The sequence below is a fragment of the Monocercomonoides exilis genome, assembly GCF_001643675.1.
Source record: "Monocercomonoides exilis strain PA203 chromosome Unknown scaffold20-1493094, whole genome shotgun sequence".
NCBI lineage: Eukaryota > Preaxostyla > Oxymonadida > Polymastigidae > Monocercomonoides > Monocercomonoides exilis.
The window spans coordinates 190267-215376 of NW_027150565.1; the positions used below are offsets into that span (position 1 = coordinate 190267).

The 25110-nt window shown below is 47.5% G+C and overlaps 4 protein-coding genes across 4 annotated transcripts; 2 read left to right on the forward strand and 2 right to left on the reverse strand.

Moving 5' to 3' along the window:
* Positions 1–575: 575 nt before the first annotated feature.
* MONOS_15572 (uncharacterized protein) lies at positions 576–4577 on the forward strand (the record flags this gene model as incomplete). Its single annotated transcript, XM_067868457.1, has 3 exons — positions 576–626; positions 686–1222; positions 1338–4577. 3 exons carry the CDS (start codon positions 576–578, stop codon positions 4575–4577), a joined length of 3828 nt encoding a protein of 1275 aa, XP_067728029.1.
* A 1672-nt stretch (positions 4578–6249) lies between these two features.
* MONOS_15573 (putative RING finger and CHY zinc finger domain-containing protein 1) lies at positions 6250–7367 on the forward strand (the record flags this gene model as incomplete). The annotated part of the gene is made up of 4 exons (XM_067868458.1): positions 6250–6361; positions 6483–6607; positions 6675–6987; positions 7084–7367. 4 exons carry the CDS (start codon positions 6250–6252, stop codon positions 7365–7367), a joined length of 834 nt encoding a protein of 277 aa, XP_067728030.1.
* A 195-nt stretch (positions 7368–7562) lies between these two features.
* Positions 7563–10304, reverse strand: MONOS_17511 (putative Ubiquitin-conjugating BIR-domain enzyme; the record flags this gene model as incomplete). Its single annotated transcript, XM_067870438.1, has 5 exons — positions 7563–8233; positions 8349–8658; positions 8752–9002; positions 9260–9924; positions 10187–10304. The coding sequence occupies 5 exons, from the start codon at positions 10302–10304 to the stop codon at positions 8024–8026; spliced, it is 1554 nt and encodes a 517-aa protein (XP_067728031.1). The 3' UTR covers positions 7563–8023.
* A 684-nt stretch (positions 10305–10988) lies between these two features.
* On the reverse strand, positions 10989–23252 carry MONOS_17512 (uncharacterized protein; the record flags this gene model as incomplete). Its single annotated transcript, XM_067870439.1, has 2 exons — positions 10989–23175; positions 23238–23252. 2 exons carry the CDS (start codon positions 23250–23252, stop codon positions 11434–11436), a joined length of 11757 nt encoding a protein of 3918 aa, XP_067728032.1. The 3' UTR covers positions 10989–11433.
* Positions 23253–25110: the final 1858 nt, after the last annotated feature.

Here is a 25110-nt window from a genome sequence, read left to right on the forward strand (position 1 = left end):
AACGTAATTGTAAAAAAAAATAGTATTCCACACATGCAATGATGTTTCGCTTTCTCATTGCCCCAATCGCTTGTCTCTTGCTCAAAACAGCATTCAGAAAGATTGAAAAAAATGCACTTTTCAATGAAAATCAGATGGAAGAAAAGCAATTCACCCTCAAGCAAACAATTCGTGTTCAACCATATATTTTCTTTTTCCATTTTTGTGCCTTTCTTTGCCATCAATGCAAATGAAAAAAACACAAAAATGAACTTTCTTGAAGCATTCAAGAATTCGAAATGTTTTGTGGGTTCTGTGTGTCGAATGGTTCAATAAATATTATCAGAAAAAATGGCATTCTTGTATGCGAATGTGCGGATGCCATCGGCAGTGATTGCGTTCATTCCATTTTTTTGGCTTGTTTATCAAAACAATTAATAAAGTGTGAAAGATCAAAGAAAAGTGTGAAATGACTGTTTTTGAGGTGGCGCTTCCGGTGCATTAACGCAGCACTGCTTTCTGCTTTTTTTAGATTTTTTTTATATTTTGCACAGCATATTTCAGAGACAGAAAGACGCAACTGGCGAGAAGTGCGAATGGAATTGAAAGTTTTTGTCATTCTGCTGTGCCTGTTTGTGGCGCGCGCTGTTTGCCAGCCTTTTTTTCATTATTGCTCTGTTTAATTGCCGAGGGGCATTTGTTTCAGGAAAAACGGGAGCGGGCTGTCTCGGACGACGGGGTGGAAAACGACGCAGAATGCGGGCTCGAAAGCCACCCGGCGTGCAAAACGATTGCATATGCGGTCGGGGTGGACAAGGAAAGCACGGAGCTGCATCTGCGACTGAAAAAAAACACAGTGCTGGAGACGGTGGCAGACGTCAGAATCGAGGGGAAGACAGTTGTGATTCAAAGCACCACCCCTTCGACACAGCTTTCGCTGGACATGAGGAAGGGGGACTGCTTTATGAGGGTTTTGTCGGAGCTTGTGGTGAACGACATGTTCATCAGCAGCGTCAGCAGCGAAGGGCCGAGGAGCTGGTTTGCGATTGAAGGGAAAACGATAAACAGCATGAGCGGGTTTGTGGGGAAGAACCTGACGATCGGGTCGCGCTCGTACGAAAAGCTGCCGAACCAGGAGATGAATGTATTTTATGTTGCGTTTGGGAAGCTGACGCTGGTTGGGTTTTCGAACAACCTGAATGGATTTTCTGAGCATTCTGTGATTGCTGTGAAGAGTGTGACGGTGTGCCGTTGTTTGCTTTTCGCAAGCGTGTGAGCATGTCCGCTACTGATTGCTTTTATTTTTATTTATTTATTTATTTATTTATTTATTGTTTCCCTCTGCCCTTGGCCTGAAGTATGCGGACATCAACATTACATCGACGACGATCCGCAACCTGAAAGAATTTAACAAAGAATCGTCTGTGATGGTTGATGTTGACAAAAACACGCCGATTACGCTGCGTGTGAAGGACTCGACGTTTGAGAAGGTGGTGTCGGAAGAGTCGAACGGCGGGGTGTTTGGGACGACGATCGGGGGGCTGGAAAGAAGCAGCTGGCAGGGTGGGTTGTCGGGGCAGACGGTTGAGTGCAAAGTGGAGATGGAGAACTGCGTGTTCACAAACTGCTCGGGCAAGAAGTGGACGCTTGGCGGGGGCGTGCTGTACATGCACTGCAACGATGTGCTGAGCGTGGTGCCGTTTTTGCTGAAGGATGTTTGTGCGGAAAGCTGCGGGAACGGGGTGGCAGATGTGATTTATGTGTTTTGCGAAGACTTGTCGTTTCTGTGCAAGAACCAGGTTGTGTTTACGAAGTATCCGGAAAAGGGGCCGGAGTCGACGACAAGTGGGTTTGTGTGCGGGGCGACGTATGACCAGGCAGACGAGTGGAGAAGCCTGGTGGATGTTGTGGGGATACTGGTGGGTGAAGTGCACGTGCAGGAGCAGGAGAAAGGGGACTGGCACGGGTGCGGGAGGAGCGGGGTGGAGTGCTCCACGATCGACTACGGGATCAGCCATCTGGATGGGAGCGGCGGGGGCGATGCTGTGCCGACAGTTGTGATTCACACGCGGTCGAAGATTTCGAAGGCAGTGGCTGTTGCGTCGATTCGGATCAAGGGGTTCAAGGGCACAACTTATTCGCAGTCAAATTCAGGATCAGGATCAGAGTCAGGGTCAGATTCTTCCTCTTTTCCTTCCTCCTCTTCTTCTTCTTTTCCGTCATCGTTCTCGTTGTCTGCATGCTCACCAGCGCATCCCAACGAGCCAGCTCAGAATGAAGATTACGATCGGTTTGTGATTTCGGACTCTGTTGACAGCGGAGAGAACAAAGGGGTTCTCTCAGTGACGAAGAGCGTCTATCTCGAGAGGCTTCTGATTGTTCTGCCGAAGCAGCTGGTGAGCCAATCAAAGCCGAAGTGTGTTGTGTATGCAACGCCATCGGCGGAGCACACATCGCTGAAGGCATGCAAATACAGTGACCCGAAGTCGTCAGAGGGGATGGCAGATTCGGTGAACGCAGCTCCTTTCTCTTCTGGCTCGAACCAAATTGTGTGCTTTGCAAGCATTTGTGGAGGCGACCTGGAAGTGGAGGACTTTGAGGTTGATGCGTGGATGGACAAAGAGGGCGGGTTCTTTGAGATTTCGCCGAGTGTGTGTGCGAGGTTTACGCGGCTGAATGCACACACAAGCGCGAATGCCTCGCACAGCCTGATATTTGTCACAGGGAAAACTGAGTTGAGCAGCAGCGCAGAATGGAAAGAGGGGAAGTGGATGGGATGCTCAGGTTCAGGGCTGTGCACCAGGACGAATCACTTTGGCGGGTTGGGGGATCGGTTTTCGGAGATGAAGGGGTCGATGAGCATGTCGAACTGCACCATCAATACCGTTCAGTACTCCCGCGGTCCTCCGTGCTTCATTTCATTTGAGGAAGAGCTGATGCAGGACAATCCTGGGGGTTATGTGACAACAATCAGTGGGTGCAGGTTCATCAACTCGTTCTCGACATACTCAAAGATCGGAGCAGTCCTTTCGCTGGTGCTTGGGACTGAAGGGCTGTGCACAGTGAGCAGCAGCGAATTCGACAACGATTATGAGACGAATTCGATTGGGAGAGGGATCTACCTGCTGTGTGGGGGAGCTCCTGGGGATGAGAGGGATGGGGCAGGGAGGGTTGCGATGAAGGAGCAAGTTCAGTATTATTTCTCGTTCAGCGACTTGACTTTTGCGAAAACGAGCAAGCCCGTGAAGCACGTGATTCACATCTGCTGTGCAGACCTGAGCACGAACATTGTTCCCCTGCGGTTTCGGTTTGACCGAGAGACGCCTGGGTCGATGTTTGGGGCGTATTCGATCTCGGGGAGTGCGGACCGAAAGGCGGGGGAGGAGGACTTTGAGGACTTGTTCACGAAGTACCTGAACACGACGATGCGGACGACGGTGTATGTGGGGGAAGACGGGGCAGACGGGTCGGGGTGCGGGAACGAGCGGAGCCCTTGCAAGACGTTTGGGTTTGGGCTGGGGTCGCTTCTGCCGAGCGAGAGGTCGGTGCTTTATGTTGTGACGAAGGCGTGTGTGGATCGGGAGCTGGATGCGAGCGGGGTGAAGATGAGCGTGAAGGAGGAGAAAGAGGCGCGTGTGGTGGTGAAGGAGGCGGTTGCTGGAAGGCAGGAAGGGCTGATCGCAGCAGACGGCACGCTTGGGATTGAGCACATCGGGTTTTTGGTTGAAAGCGCGAAGACAGAGTCGCACTCGGCGCTGATTGTGAGCAGGTGCACAGAAGTGAGGATCAGGAGTGTGTCGCTGGAGCCGTCGAGCAACGCTTTGGCGGGGCAGAATGGGGAAGGGGTGTGCTATGGAGCATTCTTGGTGTGTCTGAACGGGAAGGCCACGCTGGAGGATGTGAAGATCACAGGGATGGTGTTCAGCAAAGTGGAGAGCATGAAGAAGCCGGTGGGGATTGTCTCGCCGTTCACGTTTGAAGGATGCAGCAGCGTCGAAGCGAGCAAGGTTGTTGTGGAGGGTTGCAGGAATTGCGAGGACTCGCCGCTTTTCAGTGTGGGGAGCAGTGTTCGGGCAGCGAAGCTGTCGTCGCTGATGGTGAGGAAGATAGCAAAGGTGGAAGGCAGCAAGCCGTGTCTGCTGCAGTTTGCAGCCCCAGAGCACAAGGAAGGAGAGGAATATGCGCAACTTGAAGTTTCTGATTCGACGATGAAAGACTGCTTTGACGATAATTTTGCTGGCTATTACATTCAGCTGGAGAATGTGAATGCCACACTGAAGAACGTTGCGATCCGAGGAGCAGATAAAGAAATGGAACTGGGCAAGCGCAGCACGGAAGAACACTTTGCGAGCTCTTCTTTCCAGCGCCAATCGTCTTCACATCACATTGGCAGAGATAGCAGCGCATTGGATGAAGAGCAAGAATCAGGCGAGCAGGCCAGATCGGGTGTGCGAGACGGGTTTGGCGAGGCAGGGGATTCAGGGGTGTGCAGGTGGAGCCATTCGATGGTCTCTCTCAGGGAATGTGTGGCAGAGCTGGACAAGGTGGAGCTGTCGTTCTCTCGTTTTGGGGGCTTTCGCAGTGTGGAGGGGATGTGACGATCTCGGAGGGAACGTTCTATGAGAATGATCCTGTGGCTGGGGTGTTTGGGAAGGCGAGGCACAACATTGTGTGCGGGAGCAAGGGGAGGATACGGATAGAGTCGCTGAAGAAAGGGGATGGGAGCAGCAAGGAAGCGCCATCACTGTTCTTGCTGAACGAGGGGTGCTCGGTGGAAGGGGAATGGGGAAAGGGAGCGAAGACGACGATGTTTGTGGCAGAGCTGGCAGAGGCGAACCTGAGCCGGGTGAAGGGAGACGAGGGGAGGTGCGTGATTGTGTTTGGCGGGGCGAATCTGATGGACTGCATGACGTCGTTCTCGATTGTGCGGGGGAAGCGGGGCGGGGAGAGGGAGACAGTTGGCGGGCTGCATTTCACATTGCACCGGAGCAGCGAAGTGGCAGAGGCGTTGGTTTCGGTGGGGGAGGTGGCGAAGGGGGAGGAGGACGAGTGGGTGGGGTGCAGTGTGCAGTACTGGGGGGTGGTGGGAGAGGTGGGGGAGGGAGACAAGCTTTCGACAGAGTTGAGGCGTTTCCCCGAGGTGCCACCGCCTGTGCCTGAGGACGATCCAGAAGCGCCCAAAGGGCGGAAAAAGGGGGGAGCTGGGGTGGCGCTGGGGATTGCGATACCGCTGGTGTGTGTGGGGGTTGTTGGGGTGGTGCTGGTGGTTTTGATGCGGCAGAGGCAGAGGAAGAAGCTGGCGGGGCTGGGGACAGAGGCGAAGACAGAGGAAGGCGGGGTGCGGGTGTGGGGGATCAACAACGGGAGCAAGGGTGGCGGAGGCGGGGCAGAAAGGGAGATGAAAACATCGAAGTTTGTGGAAAACACGAAGGACGGGGAAGGAGAGTGGCTGGAGCAGCGGCTGCTGGGGTCGGGGCAGAAGATGGACTATCACTCGACAGACAACATCTCATATGCGCTGGAGAGCAGTCAGTATCAGTCGAAGGGCTCAACAGCGCCTGACTATTGGGCTCGCTCGCTCGGCAAGAGCGAGGAGGGGCATTCAACAGGGCAGTCGACAGGGCAGTCGTCGTGGCTGCCGGGGCAGCATTCCTGGCAGAGTGGAGACAGCAGCCAGACGCAGAAGTCATCGAAGTTTCCACTTTTGCCGCCGAAAGAGATTGGGCAGGGAAGGATGTTTGGAGGAGGCGGCGGGGCGAGGCAGAGGGTTTTTGAAGCGCCTGACCGTGTGGATGTGCTGCCGCCGTTCCCTTCGGTCCCAAAGGACTTTGTCGAGGTGCACGATGAGTATTTTTCTGTTTGAGGATGCAAGAGCGAGCAGTCTTTTTTATTTTATTTATTTCATTAATTATTTTGATGTGAGATGTATAGAGGATGTTTTGGGGGAGGGAAATTAGGATTGTTCTCTCTCCCTGTAATTTTATTGCTATTACAATAGACATTGTTGATGTTATGATTTATTTTATTATTTTTTATAAAATTGTCTTTTTTTTTTTTTTTTTTTTTTAATTTTCATTCTTGTATTCAAATTTGAAAGAGGTTCGGTTTCTGTTTTGCTTCCAAAGCTGATTTCCATGGAAATAGAATAAAACAAAACAAAAATGCAGCATCTTTTGTTGGGTGCAGTTTTGTGGTGTTTGGCCCTGTTTTCAACCAGCCCCAACCACAATAAAAACTTCAGAAAGAAAAAAAGAATATTGAAACGAGCGCATGTCGATTGTGAAGCCGGCAGAGATTCTGAAGCGTGCATTCCCGGAGGGCCGGGCGAAGGTGGATTTTGAGTACTCGGTCGAGGAGGAGTTTACGCCGTCGCTGGTGTCTGGTGTGAAAGGCTTTTGCAAACCGTTTTGCTTTCACTGTTCCTTTGGTGCATGTGGTCTGGGTTGATTTCTGCACGTTTTTTTGTGGTGCCATTTCTGTGGGGGATGCCGTGCTGCGGGCAGTCGGGTGGGCGGAGCGAAAGGGAGAGGTGCGTGTGGAGCTTGTTCCGCAAGAGATGGGGCCGGGCTGGACGATTTCGCGTGCAGAGTTTGCAGCCGACTACATTGAGCGGCACCGGGCAGAGGATGTTTGTGCATTTCATATTTTATTTTATCTTTTTCTTTCTGTTGTGTGGATTGGGATGCTGGCCGCAGGGGGGAGAAGGAGGGCGGACGCGGTACATCGGAGGGCACCTGTTCTACGGGTGCAAGCACTATCTGCGGGAGTGCAAGGTGCTGTGCGGGGAGTGCGGGCGGTTCTTCAGCTGCCGGGTGTGCCACGACAAGGTGGCAGACCATGTGCTGGACCGGCGGGGCGTGGCGAAGGTGTGGTGCTGCCGGTGCAAGGAGGTGGGGCGGGTGGGGCGGACGTGCGAGTTCTGCGAAAATGTGTTTGCGCGGTACTACTGCGAGGAGTGCCATCTGTTTGAGGGGACGCCGCTGGCGGAGTGCTTTCATTGTGCAGAGTGTTTGCGAGCTGTTTTCATTTTGTGCCTCATTTGCACTGAATTTTCCCCACTGAAATGTTATATATATATATTTGTGTGTTGGAACTGGGGCGCAGGCGGGATATGCAGGCGGGGGCGGGCAGAGGAGGCGGTGCACTGCAGAGGGTGCGGGTGCTGTGTGGAGCGGGGGCTGGAGGGGAGGCACAAGTGCCACGCAGAGGCGCTGCGGGAGAACTGCCCGGTGTGCTTCGAGGGGCTGTTTGAGACGCGGAAGCTGATCTTCCGGAGCCCGTGCGGGCACTGCTTCCACACGAAGTGCATCGAGGCGCTGGTGGCCGGGAAGTTCTACGACTGCCCGCTCTGCCACAAGCCGTTCTTCGGGGCGTTTCCTGCGCCTTGAAGGCAGCGAGGCGCCTCAGCCAAGGAATGTCTGCACGCGCCCTTCGCTGTTCTCTTTTGCCTTCTTTTATTTTTCATTTTAAAAAAAATGAAAAAGCAATTGTGCTGCTTTGGCGGATGCTGCCAGAAGCAGATTTGCCCCAGCTGCTTCCATTGGCTCTTGTGCTTTTGAATACAGTTTTTTATTTTTTTTTTTTTCATCTTTTTTTCGTCTTTTTTGTTTTTGGGGAAAGGCCAGATACACAAGTCAAATTGTTATTTTTGATGCCACAGCTCGATGAGCAGACACACCAACCAAAAACTGCTCTCAAAAAAAGCAAAAGCAAAAAGCAAAACAGACAAAAAGACAGACTGAAAAAAAACGCAAAATGCCAGTCACAAAAAAAGAAGCAATAAAAGCAAACGAGTTGGAATCCCGACTTCAAAAAAACGAACAAAGCCAATGTGAAGAAAAATCAAACAGGATAAAACATTACAAAGCTTAATACCAATTCCATCAATCCAAACAGAAAAGAAACTTCCCCATTAACACACAATGAAGAAAAAAAAAGGAGAAGGAGAATGAAGAGGCAAATCAGTGCCAGCAGTGCGGAAATACAGCAGAGATTGGGGTCGAGAGAGAGGAGGAAGAAGAAGGGGGAAAAAGAAGAGAAGTGGTTATTGCTTCTTGTTCCTGCACTCAGCAAACAGCTTTGCCATCTTGTCCATGTCGCCCTGCTCGATCCCTGTGTCTTTCTGCCACTCCTCTGCCACCCCCAGGAAATACTCCCCTTTCTCTGCAAAGTGCCCCACAATCACATCTGCAAACTCCGTCTCGCCCTTCAGCGCCTTCTCTATCTGGTCGATGACCGCCAGCTTCACGTTCTCCTGCACCGCCCCACCACAGCCAATCAATCCAAAACAAATAAAATAAATAAATAAAAATAAATAAGATCCATGAATGTGAAATAAACTCCAAGGCAGCCAAGCTGACAAAGCACACCTTCCGCACATTTGTGTTGTAGCTCCGCGAGCTCGCCTTCCCCTGCGGCGTCCCGATCTGCCGCTCGTACCCCGGCTCGTTGAAGTACGGCTCGTCCACCAGGATCAGCGCCTGGATCGAGATCAGCACCTGCAGCAGCGTCGACAGCTTCGCGTTCCACGACTCCCCCGCGTTCCCGCTCCACGTCCCCAGCAGCGACAGGCACACCTTCCCGTTCGAGTACAAGTTCGGGTTGAACCGGAACCGCCCACCCCCCGTCGTCACCAGCAGCACCGACGGCGGGCTGTTCGGGTAGTTCTGCGGGAACATTCTGCCAGTCCCCAAATAATCAAACAAACAATCAAACAAACAATAAAAAAATAATTAATTGATTGATTGATTAATAAGAGCAAGAGCCGCACACATGTCAAACTCATACAGCCCGCACTCGTACGGCGTGCCCTTCGGCCCGCTGATCAGCGCCTTCACCAGCTGCGTGGACGACGTGTCCACCACCACAAACACCGACGAGTGCAGCGTCAGCGGCAGCGACGTCGAGATCGTCGACAGCTCCTGCATGATCCGCTTCACATTCGGCATCGCACTCTGCCCATTCAGCCGCGACGCCATGCAGTGCCGCCTCCGGAACACCTCCGAGTCTCCTGTCACTTTGAACTGCATCCCCCGCATCCGCTCCACATACCGCCTCTCTGCCGCCCCTTCCAGCTCTCCTGCCGACAACGATGAAGATGAAGAAGAAGATGATGATGAGGCTGAAGTGGCTGGAGATGATGCTGGAGATGGAGATGGCGATGTTGAAGATGTTGATGAGGAGGAGGAGGAGGAGGAGGAGAGGATGAGGCAGAAGCAGGAGAAGGCGAGGTTGAAGGCGTTGTGGATGAAGAGGCAGCTTCGCTGTCCCCCTCAGACACTCCGCCCTCTGCCGTCTCTCCCACCCCAAGCGCCTTCTTCTTTTCTTCCACCAGCACGAACAGCTCAGAGATGCTGTTTGCAAGCAGAAACGAGCAGTCGTCGTCCTTCACCTCTGCCTCTCCCTGCGCTTGCTTCTTTGCTTTCTCAACAAAAGAGAATTTCGATGATGACGAAGATGACGAAGATGATGATGATGATGATGATGACGGTGACGATGATGAGCAGCTCGCTTCAACACCAAAAAACCCTCCTGACGAGAGCTTGCTCAGCTCCAGAAAGGTCTGGGCGCTCGAATACGCCCCCTTCAGCCGCTTGTACACTGACGTCTCCTGGCTCTTCACCTCCTCAAACAGCAGCCGCGCCAGCCTGTCCTCTGCGCACAGCATGTACAGCAGCTCCACACACGACAGATACACCATCGAGTGCCGCGTCATCGAGTTGAACGAGCTGTCCACCAGGATCGTGCACAGGATCTCTGCCACATGCGACCCCGCCAGCACCTCCGCTGCCTTCCCGTAGTCCTCCGCCCGCAGCCCCTGCAGCGCCCCGTTCAGCTTGTTCAGCGCCTCAAACCGCTTCCTCATCTGCTCCTCCTCCTTCTTCGTGTGGCTCTCAATTGCTGCCCAGTCCCGCGTCCCCATCGACCCAAACCCGTATCCCGTCCCTTTAGCCACCCAAATCAGCAGCAAACATAGAAGAAAGTGATAAAAGAAAAAAGAAAGAAAGTTCATCTTTCAAGCCAAAAACAACCAGAAAGCGCAAAAAATCACACCCTTCGACCAATACGTCGCTGTGGCACCCGCGCAGCACGCACATCAGCAAAGCAGAGCCGCAAAGGCAGGCCACAAAGAAGAAACACAAAAATGGAAAATATGCAAAAAAAGTGCAAAAAAATAAAAAGAGAGAGCAAGAAAAAGCGAAATTACTTGTGCTTTGTCCGGCTGCCTGCGCCGCCTTCTTGGGGGACGCCTCGCGCGCATAAAACTCAGGGTATACCTGCTTTTCCAAAATGTCCTCGATTTGCGTCACAATTGCAGTTGACATGTGGTGCTTGCGAATTAAATAATTATGGATGGCCCTCACGATATCGTTATGGTTCATCCTTGTTTTGGGTTTTTTTCTCACTTATTTCGAAATGACAATGATCACAAAATATTGATGAAAGAGGCGTTTTGCGTTATTTTCCTTCACAAAAAGCTGTTTTATTTGTTTCAGTATTTTCATATGAAGATTGTTTCTTTTTTTTTATTGTGATAATTATTAATGAACATTTTTCAGTCTGGAAAAACCAAAATATGGAAAAAGAAAAATGAAGAACAACAATGGATCAATAATGAACTTTTTTATCTCAAATTTTCCAACTTTTCTCAACAAAACATATTTTTCTTTTGGTTTCACTTTTAAAACCTGATGTAAAACTTAATGAAAGAATGTGATAAAAGAAGAAATACATTTTAAATTTGAACAATGAAAACCTGAATGATGCATGGTAATGAATAACTTTCAAAAAATATGTTTGAGAAATGTTTTTTTTTTTCAATGAATTTTTTCTTTTCGATTGTCAATTATTTATTTAAATCTCTTTCTCCAGAATAGTATTCATGAATGGCTTCCTGGTGGCACCGACACTGGATCGTCAAAGCCACAAATAATATTAGTTGGCTGCTATGTTCTAATTGCATTTCTTTGTTTTTTTCTCTTCAAATGTCTGAAATGGTAGTTTGTGCATTTTACACTTCCTTTTTCATTTCATTTGAGTAAAATATGTGTGTATTATCTGAATCAAGAAGGCAATATTTTTTATCACAAACTATAAAAAAAGTAATAAGAAGAAAACGAGAGAATTAAACGAAGAGAAAGTATCTCAAGAATTGTTCTTTTAGTTGCAGTATTGACATTTTTTTGTGTAAGAAATTGATAATATACACATATTCTTCTTTCTCAACTTTCAATAATTACCTTTCCTTGAGATTTTTCGTTCAATAACTAAAAACCCTAAAAAAGTTAGTATGTTAGTATTATTGTTGAAATGAAAAAGTTCAACCCACAAAAATGAAGTGACTTCTCTTTCCTTCGTGAGGAAACAAAAATCAAGAACCCAAGCTAACACATAACCCTCCAACACCTTGATTTCTTCATTCATTATCGTTTTCTTCCAAATATCCACTTTTTTTCATTTTTTCTCTGCTATTTCACTTCCACTCACATTCTCATTCCCACTTCCACATCTGCCGCTGTCTTCTAATCCGATTGCATCCGAAACAGTGAAAGTCGTCATGCTTGCCGGACAGTATCGGATGAATTCTCGCTTCAGATCTCTCAGTCGCGGGCGGTTTTCTGCCTCAAACTGTAGCATGCTGCATACTGAATCTCGCAACTGGCTGTTCTCAACAACTCCCATGTTTGGCAGTCTTCTTTCTTTGATCATCCACCCAGCCATCTCTGCCTCAAATTCCCCAAACGGCACCTTCAGCGTCAAACACTCCCAAAGCATCATCCCAATCGAAAACACAGCTGTTTTCTTTGTTGCTCCCTTATTATTATTCATCAACAATTCGGGTGCCTTCCACCTCATGCACTCTTTCCTGTTGTCTTCCTCATCTTCAAAGGCAGATGAAGGAGGTGAATTTCTGTTATAGTTATTCACAACCGAGCAATCAGATGAAGATGTGATTATCGTTGAGGCTGACGAAATAGATGAAGAATCTGAATCTGATGAAAAGTCGGAATGCATCGCAACGCAGATGACCATGTGTTCGGAGAACAGTACAATGAGAGGACTCAGATTGGTAAGAGAAGAAAGAGGGTTTTCCATCTCGTCAAAGGAGTGGAGCGCCAGATTAGCCACCCAGAACAGGATTTGAGCAGCTGTCTGTTCCCTCTCCTCCAAAGTTCCTATTGCCATTTCCTTCTTCTCATTCCTTCCATGAAGCAGCATGAACAGCGAATCCCTCAAGTCCACAATCAGCTTTTCGTGAGGCACCGAACATGCCATTGCATCCACCAGATTCGACATGGATGAAGTGGTTGGACACAGATCCTCCCCACGAACAAATGTTGTGTCTGTGTCTGAAGTGTCTGTGGTAGAAGTGGATGAGACGGATGGAGATGAAGTTCTTTTCCTCGTCTCTTCCTCTTCTTCAACCTTCTCTAATGCCCATTCAGGAATCTTGTCTGAATCTTTCCCCAGAATATATTCAGTAGATCCACTCTCACTCAACAAATGCTCTGATGACTCTGAATGTTCCATATTCATCTCATATATTCTCTTCTTTGCTCTCTCTTCATTTTTCTTCTCGGCCTCCCTCTCTGCTCTCCTCCACTGCTCCTCAGGTGACATCTCCATCGTTACCATCTCAAACGCCTTTGGATCTTTTCTTATGTTATCATTCACTATCTCCCTCAAATCTTTGTTTTCATTCTTTGCTTTTTTCCATCTAGCAATAAAAGAAACAGCAACAAGAAGAACGATCACGAACAGAACAACAAATATCACAGCAATTATCACAGCCCATGATGATTTTCCTTCTTTCCCTCCTTCAACAATCCTTTCATCTCCATTTGCTTTTAGCTCGCTTCTATTCTTCAGAATGAATTCTGTTGTTGACGAAGGAGAATCTGCTTTTCCAAATAGAATGCTCACACTCACTTCTGTTTGTTCTTCCTCCCATCCAGCTCCAGAAAGTTCGATTGACGAATGGACTTCGTTCTCTGATACAAAATTGTTTTCTCCAAATTCTCCCCTCATAATCTCTTTTTCATCCCCTCTTGTGAATGTGAGTAGCATCCCCAGGTTACACGGCATCAGAAGCTGCCCTTCAAACACAACATTCACCTTCTTTCCGTCTTTCACTGCTTCCACATTCCTCAAAACAGGAATGAAAAATGGCGATGCCCTCTCTGCCGCCAGCCCACCAAGTTTGCAGCCATTGTCAGACGAAATCCACATCGAAGTGTTCTCTTTCAGCCCGTCTCCCCCTTTCAAACTTTCAATCTCCAATGATGCGCTGCCAAAGCACAGAACATTCCTTCTCGCCGATTCATAGTTTCTGATTCCTGCGCTGTTGTTCACAAACTCCCCCTTTTCCAACCTTGCCTTCCCACCTTCAACGCTCAATCCCCCCATTTTCATATCTGAAATCCTTGTATCCTTCAGCGTTACTGTGCTGTTCACAAGCATCACAGCAGATCCATTCCATCTGCAGATCCATTCCTGGATATCCCTGAATTCAGCATTGCCATTTGCAGTCGAGTCAATGTCTGTTCCTGAAAATGCACAAACATCCATCGTGACATTTCTGCATGCATCCAACAAGGTTACACTCCCTTTCTTGCTTTGAAGCGTGCATTTTGAAACAGAGCAGTTGCACAGCCTCAGAGGCATTTCACATGTCTTTGAAGCAATAATCCCACCTTCTGCCGAGGGGCATGTCACATTCTCAAAGACTGACGATGCAAGCTCAAAACCCTGGTTTTCTAAATTACCCTCAACTCCTGAATTCTGCTGGGTTATTGATACTGCTGAATTCTCCAATCTCACGTTCGATAAATGCAAAAAATGGAATGTCGCTGAAATGCTTCCCACTTTAATCAGCAGAGAAGGCGATCCCAGTTCCAGACTCATAATCTTGAGGAAAGACACAACAATCGATGCTGTTTCTGCACAAATGAGGGTGAATGGGATGATGCCAAATGATTCATCCGCAGCAGCAGCATTCGTTGAGGACTGACCAACAGAATGTGCAGCGAAACTGCAAGATGCGATTGAGAGGCTCCCATTTTGTGCTTCAAGAAAAACAAAATGCTCCGATGCAAACACTGCAGGAAACACAAATTGGACGCCTGTGAATCCCACCTTTCCTGCGGTGATGCCAACCGAAGAGCGCGTGCAATTCATTCCTGATGCCACATCAACGCTACAAATCGTGCCCTCTGCTGCGCCCACCTGAACTGAATCAAAGTCTGCCTCGCCGCAAAGTCCTGATGCTGTGTGCACAAGGAGCATCCTCGCATATCTCCCTGAAACATGCGCCAGCCCATATTCCACAGAAAGGCACGGAAGATCAAAGGTCCCACACTGCCGCTCGTTGCTTCCGTTGCTGCCAGCCGCAGAACTCACAAGAATCGTGCTCGACTGGAATATGCTGATGAAGTTCATCAGATCAACAGGATCTCGGTGAACAAGATCGATCCCAAAGATGGCATTCACCACATTGAACCCGCCTCCATTCACATCAATCTGGAACAGCGTCTCGTTGATCTGCGTCTCAATCGACTCACAACGGATGAAAATATCGTTCCCAACTTTCGCTGTGTTGGCTTTGAGCGTCATTCGCGAAAATAGCATCTCAAGTGCTCCATTCACCCAGCTCTCCACATACACCCCGCCTCCTCGGCCACGCTCCATCGAGCATCCACACTGAATAATGCTGCTGTCGCGCATGCTCATGCTCCCGCCTTCCTGCAGCAGAAACAGCATCGCTACCCCCTTCTCTCCTGCACCCACTCGGCATCCTTCAAACCGCGTTCCATTCACTTGCAGTCGCGTGCACTCAGCGTCACCGTGCACACCAGAGCCTGTGCCTGTGCACTCAACAACAGCACTCCCATTCCCTTCTCTTGTCACTGTGATAAATGACGAGTTCTTCACACGCACTGTTGTGCAAATCACTACATTTCCATATCTGGCACTCATCTCCTGACTCTGCATGTGACTTTGATGTTGTCCATCCAAACTGCTCGAAAAACTGAACAAGCAGACATCCTCAAGCTCCACATGCTCTGCAATCAGCCCATCAACATCGCACATGCACCCTCCATGCACAGCAACCACAGCTCTGGATGAATGAACATTTCTCATTTCATGATCTTTCATAGTCACCCCTCCGCTCTTCACAGCCACAAACCCCGCATCGTTCGCCTCATCTACACCCACCCGCGTCTCAAATATGCACCCTAAAAACATCAAATCTCCGCTCTCGCTTGCCACCACTGCTCCTTCTCTGTTCCCAAACACCCCTCTGATCGAGATGCACACATTCGACATGTTCAGGGTTCTGCGGTTTAAAAGCAACGCAGAGTCAGATCCATCCCCTTCTCCTTCACAAGCAATTCTTGACACTTGGCGCTCGCCAGTCGAGCCAGATTCTGATGCGATGGAAAAATCAGAGACATCAAAGGAGTTGCGCAACAAAGCAGATTCTTCAATAAACAGCATGTGCGTTATGTTCACGCTGCTCGGACTGAACTGCTGCATCGCCTTCCAGAATGTGCAGCATGGCAGTGTAGTGCTTCCACATCTTGCAACATCAACTCCAGCTTCCGAAACTGCAACTTCCATTCCTTCATATCCAACAAGGAATATCAGCAGATCAACTTGACCCAGCAAGCTGTCTCGGCCAATAAACATGTTTTCATCTTCCATGGCTGATCTGAAGTCGAAGCTGAATGCATCTCTTGTCACCGATTTGTTGAGGTCAGCTCCACAAATATACATGTTCTTCCCCTGTTTTGCGTTGTTTTCACTCATGATCATTTCTATAAACGTGAAGAGGCACTCATTCGAAGAATCAGCACAATCAAGAAACAACCCTCCTCCATTCCCTTCAGTCGCAGAACACGAGCATCCTTGTATGGTTGTATTATCCATCTTCAATGAAAAGCTCATCCCCAATCCCAATCGCAATGCTCCACCTTTAGAAGATCCTGGTGTTGAGAGTCCTGCAAATGTGCAATTTGAAAAGGTCAATGCTCCATTCAGGTGAAAGGGAACATTCATAAAACTGACAGTTCTCATTGAGAATCCCTCAACTTGAACTACCCCACCATCAGCATGCACAGTACTAAACTCCACTGCCTCAGATGCCTCGCAAGCAAATGAACAGTTGAGTACATGCAGCTGAGAATGTTCGCCGCTCGATCCAATCAGTGCATTTCTCGGGGCTTCAAACCTGCAGGGAATCACGAAGCTGATACGACACAGTTTCAGCGCATTTTCATTCACAATAACAGCTGACATATGGCCAGCTGGGATCGATGATTGGACTGCAATCTCTGCCCATTCAGACTCATTCTTTGAACAGATATCAAAGTTCGACAGATTGTACTCATCCTCGATCGATGCTCTTCCCTCAATGGCAAGCTCCCTTTCCGAGCTGGCTGGATCTGTGTTCGAAACGGCTCGCCAGAAGGAGCAACAAGGGAACGCATCATCCCCACATCCAAGGATGTCAAGCCCAGTGCGAGACGAGATGCAGATCCGAGTGCTGACAAGCTGAATAAGAAACATATTCAGACTAACTTCATTCCCATCCAAAATCGTACGATCCCATCCCCACATATCAGCCGAGCCGTCTGCTTTGTCTCCGCACACTCCCTCTAATCGCGCTGGAGCCACTGTCTTATTCAAGCTCTTGCACTCAACAAACAGATCTCGTCCCAATTCGGCCACATTTTCCGCAAACGAAATGGATTTCAGCAAGTAATCTCCGGCAAAATCATCCTCAAACGCAAACATTATTCCCCCACCTTTTCCTCCATTTGTTTCATTCCCTGAATGTGCCTCACACCCCTTGATCTTTGCGTCTTCAATGTGCACGCAGCCTTCTTGTGACAATCCAGCACTCAGCCACCCTCCATTTCCTATGCTGCAAGTGCATCGACAAAATGCACATTCATTTGTAACATCCAATCTACATTCGCCTTCCATGTGCACAACTCCTCCGTCGATCGTGCTGCAATCTTCCATCGTGCTGTTCTCAATCAATAAATGAGCTGTGCCCACAACGCTCACCAAACCACTCCCAGCACCACTCACAAAAGAAACATTCGTATCAACCACCGCAACTTCTCCACTCCCCTCCACACTGAGAATTCCTCTTCCCTCTCCATAATCCATTTGTTTCACTTCCACATGATTCAGTTCAAGCTCTCCTCCAATGCACAATGCAATCCACATCCCGCATTCTGCGCTTTCCAACTCCTGCCCTTCCGCTTGCCCAAATGTGCATGACACAAAATACGCCTTTCCATATCTCACCAGAAGAAACTCTCTGTGTGCTGAAGGAGGTGGAGGAAGTCTGAATACGATTCGCTCAATCGTAAGCACAATCTCTGGCATGTCTGCAGCAAGTGCAATATGCCCTGTGGAACTGACATTTAGTGCTGAAGTGGCTCCTGCTCCATCGCCTCCTCGGATCGTCAGTGGCGCTTCATTCCGCTCGATCTCCATAACTAGCTCAGTTCCATGCATAATCTGCAAAACATCCTTCTCTGTCCCCAGACACCCATATCCCACTCCCAGCTCGTTGCATGGATAGTCTTCCTCTCCACACGACTCATTGTAGCCATGCTCCGTATTCACAAAAATGATATTGTCCTTTGTCGGAAACAGGTATTTCAGCAGAGTCGCATTCACAAGCGGTGGCTCCTCATTGTCCATCACCCACATCGTCTTGTTTTCTTGCCCTTCCACTGCCGATCCCGCCCACCGATTCCGATCAATCGTTATGCGAGGCGTCGGACACACCACAAACACATCCGATCCCAGTCCTGCCTCGTTTCCTGAAAAGTGCACATTCCTCATCGAGTAGCTCGCTCCAGACGAATCAAATTGCAAGAAGAAGCCTCCTCCACAGCTCGCCTCTCCAACGAGAGTGCTATGCTCCACGCTGTTATTCTCACACACAACAACCCCATCGGCTGCTGCTCGCATCTTCATGCTCCCTCCCTTTCCACCTGCTTCCAAGCATGCAACACCACTCAATCGGCACCCCTTCATCTCCAGCGTCGATCCTCCGCTCACATCTCCTGCCGCCACACCTCCATCCCCAGCTCTCCTCACAAGCTCTGTAAAGTTGCTGTTTTCCACCCTTGCGCTTGATGCTTCCGAAATAGCAATTACACAGTGGTTGCCTGTTGTGGCTGCTCCCACTGACGAGTTCTGCACATCGCCACTGCATCCTCCACTCAGCACAACAAGCCCTATCGTGCACTCTGAACTCACCCCACTCAGAGTCACATTGTCGAGCACAATCCTTGCATTGACTCCTCTTCCTTCCACCACAGGCACAGCTCCCATCCCAACATCCTGAATACTGAATGTTGAAAGTGATGCTGTGCCACTTGTTGCCTTCAAGAACGAATATGATATCCTTCCATCCCTTGCTCTGCTCGCTGAACATTCATCCACTGCAAGCGTACCACTGCTGCACAACATGAAACAGCAACGACTAACCTCCACAAAGCTTGCTGGAAGAACAAACTCCATTTCCCGAAAAGTCGTGTTGTGCTTCGACTCCACAACACTCTCGCCTTCCCCACTTCCATCTGGCGAAACATTAATTGTTCCACCTGAACCATCAGTACTCGCAACAATCACAACATCCTGACCGCCACCAAACACGATGCGTTCTTGGAATTCAAATGAACTTGTGAGCACAATTGAAGCTGTCTCTTCCCCAAACCTCGCAGATGCTGCAAACAGAACACTCACACACGGATATTGTGCAACACCACACATCCGATAGTCTGCTGCGCCTGTTCCTGCATCTGTTCCTGCCACGCGTGCAAGCCCATCAAAATCCATCAGAAACACTGCCAGAGGAATCCCATATGACTCATTTCCTCCTTCAAACCCATTCAGCTTCTCAAACGTGCTGTTCGACTCCACATCAACCTCAAACCCAAATGTCTCTGTCTTCACTATTTTGCTCAGATCATCCCCCTCCACAAACATGTTCTTTCCCAGCCATTCAGCTCTGTTCGCTTGAACACCTGCACCAAACAGCATTTCTGTAAATGCAACATTCTCCGCACTTCCCATGCATTTCATATGCACCGCCCCTCCAAGTCCATTCCCATTCCCGTTCCCGTTCCCATTTACAATCCTAACAGCTCTGTATTCAGCTCCTTCTTTGCTTTCTCTTTGGCTCCCTATCCCTGCTCGGCACAAACAAAATGCAGATTTTGTCTCGGTCCCTCCACCAATTTTCACGTGTGCACAATCTCCAACAATTATCGACAATGCTCCTCCACATCCATCCACTGCAGCTGCTTCACTCACTGTAATGTTCGATATCTCCACAACCGAAGATGCATCCTCGGCATCACACAGAATCACACTTTCATTCCCCATCCCTCGAGTCACCTTCCAAAATGTGCTGTTTTCCACAACCAGAGACGATCCATTCGCATCCTCAATCACAGAGCAGCTGCTGCACCCCACATTCTCAACCACCACACCTCCCATACTCATTGATCCACTCGATGAATACTCAAATGCACTTCTCTCAGATGTCCACTCACAATTGTTCACAACGCATCCATTCACCACACACACCCCTGTTCCACACACACAGATCAGCCCAAAATGCTCCGCTTTCAGCGATTCTGCCAAAAATTCAACCAATTCCAGCTTCCCTTTTTCCACAACACAAAACTCGCTTCTTACTTCTGCTTCTGCGCCACTTGAAGCTGAAGTGCTCATGCACACTCCACATCCGCTCATTCTGCACATTCCACCATCTGAGGAAACCACAAACAATCCTTTCTCTGGCGGACGCATACAGCAGTCTACCGCAAACCTCACATTGCATATTCTCACATCCTGCTCAATACCAACATATGCCTCAACTGCGCTTCCATCTCCCAGCATCCTCATTGTGCTTAGCGAGGATGAATCCGAAGATTGTGACTCTGAGCCAATTTGGCAGCCAAAAGAATCTCTCAGATGAAGATACTCGCAAAGGTCAAACTCTGCTGGAAGCAGAATCGACTTCTCAGCTGGCTGCAACGTCAGTCCAAACGAAATCGTCTTGCAGGGATATTCAGCAAACCCACAAACAGACACATCCTCTCCACCGCCTGCCACGCTCACATCCTGCTCCCGTTCCATCAAATAGAACACAAGTGGAATAACCACATTCTCCCAGCGACTGTCTGCCCCACACGCAGCTTCTCGTGAGAATGGCTGGTTCTTGTCGAAGAACTGGAAGCTGCTCGTCGTGACAGCCAAATCCAATTTAGGTGCTTCCACAAACACATTATTCCCAAACTTCGCTGAATTGGAAGTGAACGCAAGCACATCGCCAAGCGTGATAAAGGAAGTGGAGCTTCGAAGTGCCAAAAACATCGCCCCTCCCTTTCCGTTTGAACCAACACCAAACGGTGCTGAACATTCTTCCATTCCACAATCTCTCACATTCACTGCACTTTCTCCACCAATGTTCACAGCCACAGCTCCTCCACACGCTGGTTCCCCAGAGACATGGCAATTCTTCATTGTGCAGTTCAGTATCTCTGCTTCCCCACTCCCTTCACAGCTACTGTTTGCTTCACCAAAGCATATGCACGATCCATCTCCTGATGAGCGCGTGATATTGTCAAACGAAGAATTTGAAACCTCAACACTCTTGATGCATGTGGAGCACACAATGCCACCAGATGAAAACACAACATCCGAAAAGTCGCTGTATTTCACAGCTGCTGCGCCTGAAGACGAGATGTGCACCAACCCAGCTGTGCTGCTTGTGGTTGTGCCGTTGAGCTGCATTTCGCTCACAGTGCAACTGCCCGATCCTGAAACCTCCACCACCGCAGCTCCCTCAAATACAACATTGTTTTCTCTGGATACAACAAACCCCACAATCGTAAGAATTCCACTTGATACGCTAATGAGAGAATAGTGCACGCGTGTTGTGTCAAGTGCCGTGCTCATCGAGCAGTCTTTCACTCTCAGCGATCCAGACGCGCAATGCAAAAAGGCTTTCTTCGCTCCAACTCTTCCACCAAGCTCAAATGTGAGGTTCGTAAACACAACCCCCACACTGCACATCACGAGCCCTGCTCCCCCTGCAGCATCCACAGATTCCACATGCACTTTCACACTTCCCTTTGCATCTGCATCAATGTCAAACGATCTCGCATCCAACGCCAATTCGTGATCAAACGCAAACCCTTCACACAGCCGCAGCCTCCTGTCTGACTCTCCAAATCGCATCTGTACGGCTCCTTCCACACTCCTGCACGGATACTCCGCAAACCCACAGCCAGTGAAGTCTGCACCCCTCTCGTTGCCATTGCTCACATATGCCCGTGTTGAGCGATTCTCCCACAAATACACTACAACAGGAATCACAAACCTCTCGTTCGTTGTCGATCTCTCATACCCTTCCACACAGTGCACATCGCTCATCTCAATCCCAAATGATATCAATCCGTTCTCCACTGCTTTCTTCATGTTGTATGCATTCACAAACACATCTCTTCCAGCAGATGCAGAACATCCGGTAAATGTCATTCCATTCAATCTCGCATCCGCATTTCCATCTCCCAAGCGCAAATATATCCCTCCCCCAAATTTGTTTGCCAAACATGCTCCGAATGCTACTCCTCCTGTTGGTGAAGATCCATTCCCAATAGCCACTTTTGCACCACTATCTGCCTCCACATACATCCCTCCTCCATTACCATTTGAACAGCTGCATGAGGAAAACGACATGTTCATCAACTCCACAGTCTCCCCTGCTTGCACTTTCACTTCCAGCACACCTCCATTCCCTGCTGTGCGTTTCACCCCTGAAAACGACACTTCTGCAAAGTGAAGCTGAGCATCATGCACAAATGACAGCACAGGCTTCTCTGTCTTTATTTTCGAGAAGCACACTCTCTCAAGTTCCATTGATGCTCCGCTTGACAATATCTCAATCGGAGTGCATGCGAATGAAGAAACATCCCCAATAACAGACGAGATCGTCATTCCTGCCAGTACCAATTTCCCATCCCCAGCAACTCTGAAAAGAGAAGTGGAAGGCCACTTTCCTGAGGAATGGATAATGTCCACCCCTTCTGCACTCAACAATCCTTCAACAACATTGCAGAATACCTCAGCTGATGTGTTTGTTGTGATGGTCGGTCTGCTGCCTTGTTCTTGTGAAGGAAACTTTGCTTTCACCACAATATACTGCATGTCCACCTCAATGTGTCCAACTGTAAATCCTTCGCTGTGAAGCAGAATTTGTTGATTCAGCACCGATATCGAACGAGTCAGCGCATGGTCAACGGTTTTGCATTCGCTTCCTTCTCCTCCGCACGATGTCAGGTCTTTTCCTGCACCCTTCACATTGATCTCCACAGGAGAAGGATCAGGCAGCCAATCTGCCTCATTGTTAGCACTGCTGCACGATCCTGATTTGGGGCAATGAATAAATCGAGGTTGTTGACTCGAAGAAAAACAACTCACAAATTGGCTTTTGTTCACTTTATCACCCATGGCTGGAACTGAATGTACATCATTTCCATTTGGTGATGTATTGTTTCGAAAAAGCAAAAACTTCCAATTCATTGATGAGTTTTCAACGCTGCCAAACAATGATATGGCTCCAGCAGTTTTGATGGAAATCAAATGCTCAAAAAGCGTATCCACAATGTAAAACTCCGCCAATGGATAGGGAATACCTAAAGCTCCCGCATCTGACGAATTGCAACGACAACACGAAAAAGTGCAGTTGGATAAAAGATTATCAATTGGCGACTTTTCACTATTCATTGCTCCAAAATGCTTTCCAGCAGACAAATTCACAAATACGCAGTCTTTTGTAACGATTCGATTTCCATACCAAAGAGATAATGCTCCGTCTGCCCAATATGCATTGCATTCAGTGAAATCACTCGCGTTGATGATACTCACAGAAAATGAGTCGCAATAAACTGCACCGCCTCTGTTAGAAGAGTAGCATCCTTTGAACGTACATCGATTAACATATAAAGATCCGCCTCTGGAAACATAAATTGCACCTCCGTTCTCTTCAGATTCAAATGTGAACAACGAATCGTTAAATGTGCACGATCTTTCAGAATAATTCGCGCGCGACTGATAGGAAGGTCTTGTATCGTTACTGAGTCCTCTTGAGCACGACTAAAATGAGCAGTTGTTACACAAAAGGTTATTGAGAGGAGCATTGATAGATTCAAAAATACCTCCATCATAGACATTCAAACCCCTTGCAAACATGCAGTTACTCACTAATATCTCTCTTGGACCGAATTGTTTGATATCTGAACGTATGTGAGTAGATGTTGTAATGTTGATAAAAGTTGATTGACAGACGCTTGAGAAAGATAAAGGTGCAGAAGAAATTAAGGGAGTCAAACTTAGTTTGAAAGATTGGATTAAAGATAATGATAGCTCGAAGAGCACGATCTGTGAAGATGCAGTTGCAAAATCCTGTGAAACAAGAGTAGAAAGAGCTCTGGAGCAAGAAGGATTCAAAAATGAAACATTGACCAGGTGAATAGCACCATTGCCGCAGCTGAATGGACTGATTATGCCCAATGAGTTGCATTCAATGGAGCTTGTTGAAACATGTAAATCAGAGCTTAAAATGTGAAACAGAGAACAATTATCATCAGAAGTACAAAATTCAATGCTGAAGGCAAATACTGAACTGTTTTCCATTTGACAGGTTGATAAGCATGAAACAGTTGTTTTTGCAGATGGAAATTGCTGAAAAATGTATTTTAGTTTTGAAAAGTTGAAATCATCCACTTTGCTTCTCTCTGAGTCGATTATCTCCAGATAACGAGAACTAAAGTGACCAAAACACATCAAAAGAATACAATTCATTGTCAGCATAACCATTGTCTGAATTGCTTTCTTTGGCGAAATGATCGTACCCATTCCTGTGTGCGAAATCGCCCGTAATGATAAAATTTTGAATCCTATTTGACTTTTCGGAATTGAGGAAGAGTTGTAATTGCATCAAAAAGAAATGTAATAAAAATGCGCCTTTCATAAATACAGTTTTCCTTTCAGTCTTTCATGGAGAAAAGTCAACCTCATATTCATTTTATTTTTAATGATATTCAATATTGTCAAAATTCTATAAAATATGTTGCAAAAGCAGTTGTTTCTCAATCATAATTCCCTCTTATTTTCAGGAGGCTTTCTCTTTACATTTTTTCAGATTTTTTTAAATCATAATTTCTTTTCTTCTTCATCATCTTTTTCATAATCATCCCATGAATACCACAGATATTTTCTTTCAATTAAAATTTTGTTGTGCTTCTTGATTTCTTCCTGCTTTCCGCATCCTCATTTTTCTGTTTCATTTCCTTTCGTTTTCATTTTAAGCACATTGATAAAGATATATATTGATTTTGACCGTTAATAAACAGCCAAATATATCGAAAACTTATACTCAAAGTATTCCTCCGCTTGCATGCATTCAAAAAAAAACTCATTTTTTGTAAAATAAGTGTTCTTCTTTTCTTTCGATAAGGAAATTTGTCTCATCTTTTTTTTCAATCTCTTCTTTCTTGTTTGTAAAGGAGTAGAATTAATCTGATTTGCACAAGAAGAGAGCATGCATATGAAGTTTAAAAGATATGTTGGTACAAACATTTGTCAAACAGGAAAGGGTTAGTCGCAGACTATTTAAAAAAAAATAAAAACGAATTAAAAAATATGAAATTTTTTTTGAAAAAGAAAGTGAAGGAAAAGAATTGATAAAACCTCCCATTTTCACAGATATTTCATAGCGTTACGACTTTTACAATAAACTAGCTGAAAACAAGAAGAATCTGTTCAAACCAGTCTGATCGAGTGGATCAATTGCCAAAAAATGAAGTACTGAAAGGAATTTGAGCAAATGATACAGTCCTTATTGTCATTTTTTCTTATTGAGAAATTATCAACACAACGATGTGTTACAGAAATTTCCAAATATTGCGGAAATAAAGTGATCTATTTATTCAAGAAAGGAAACAGAAAAATTATTCTGAAAAAGATACCTAAATTTTAATCAAATGAAATTGCAGATTTTCTGGAAAAGCAAACTGATTATTCCTGCTG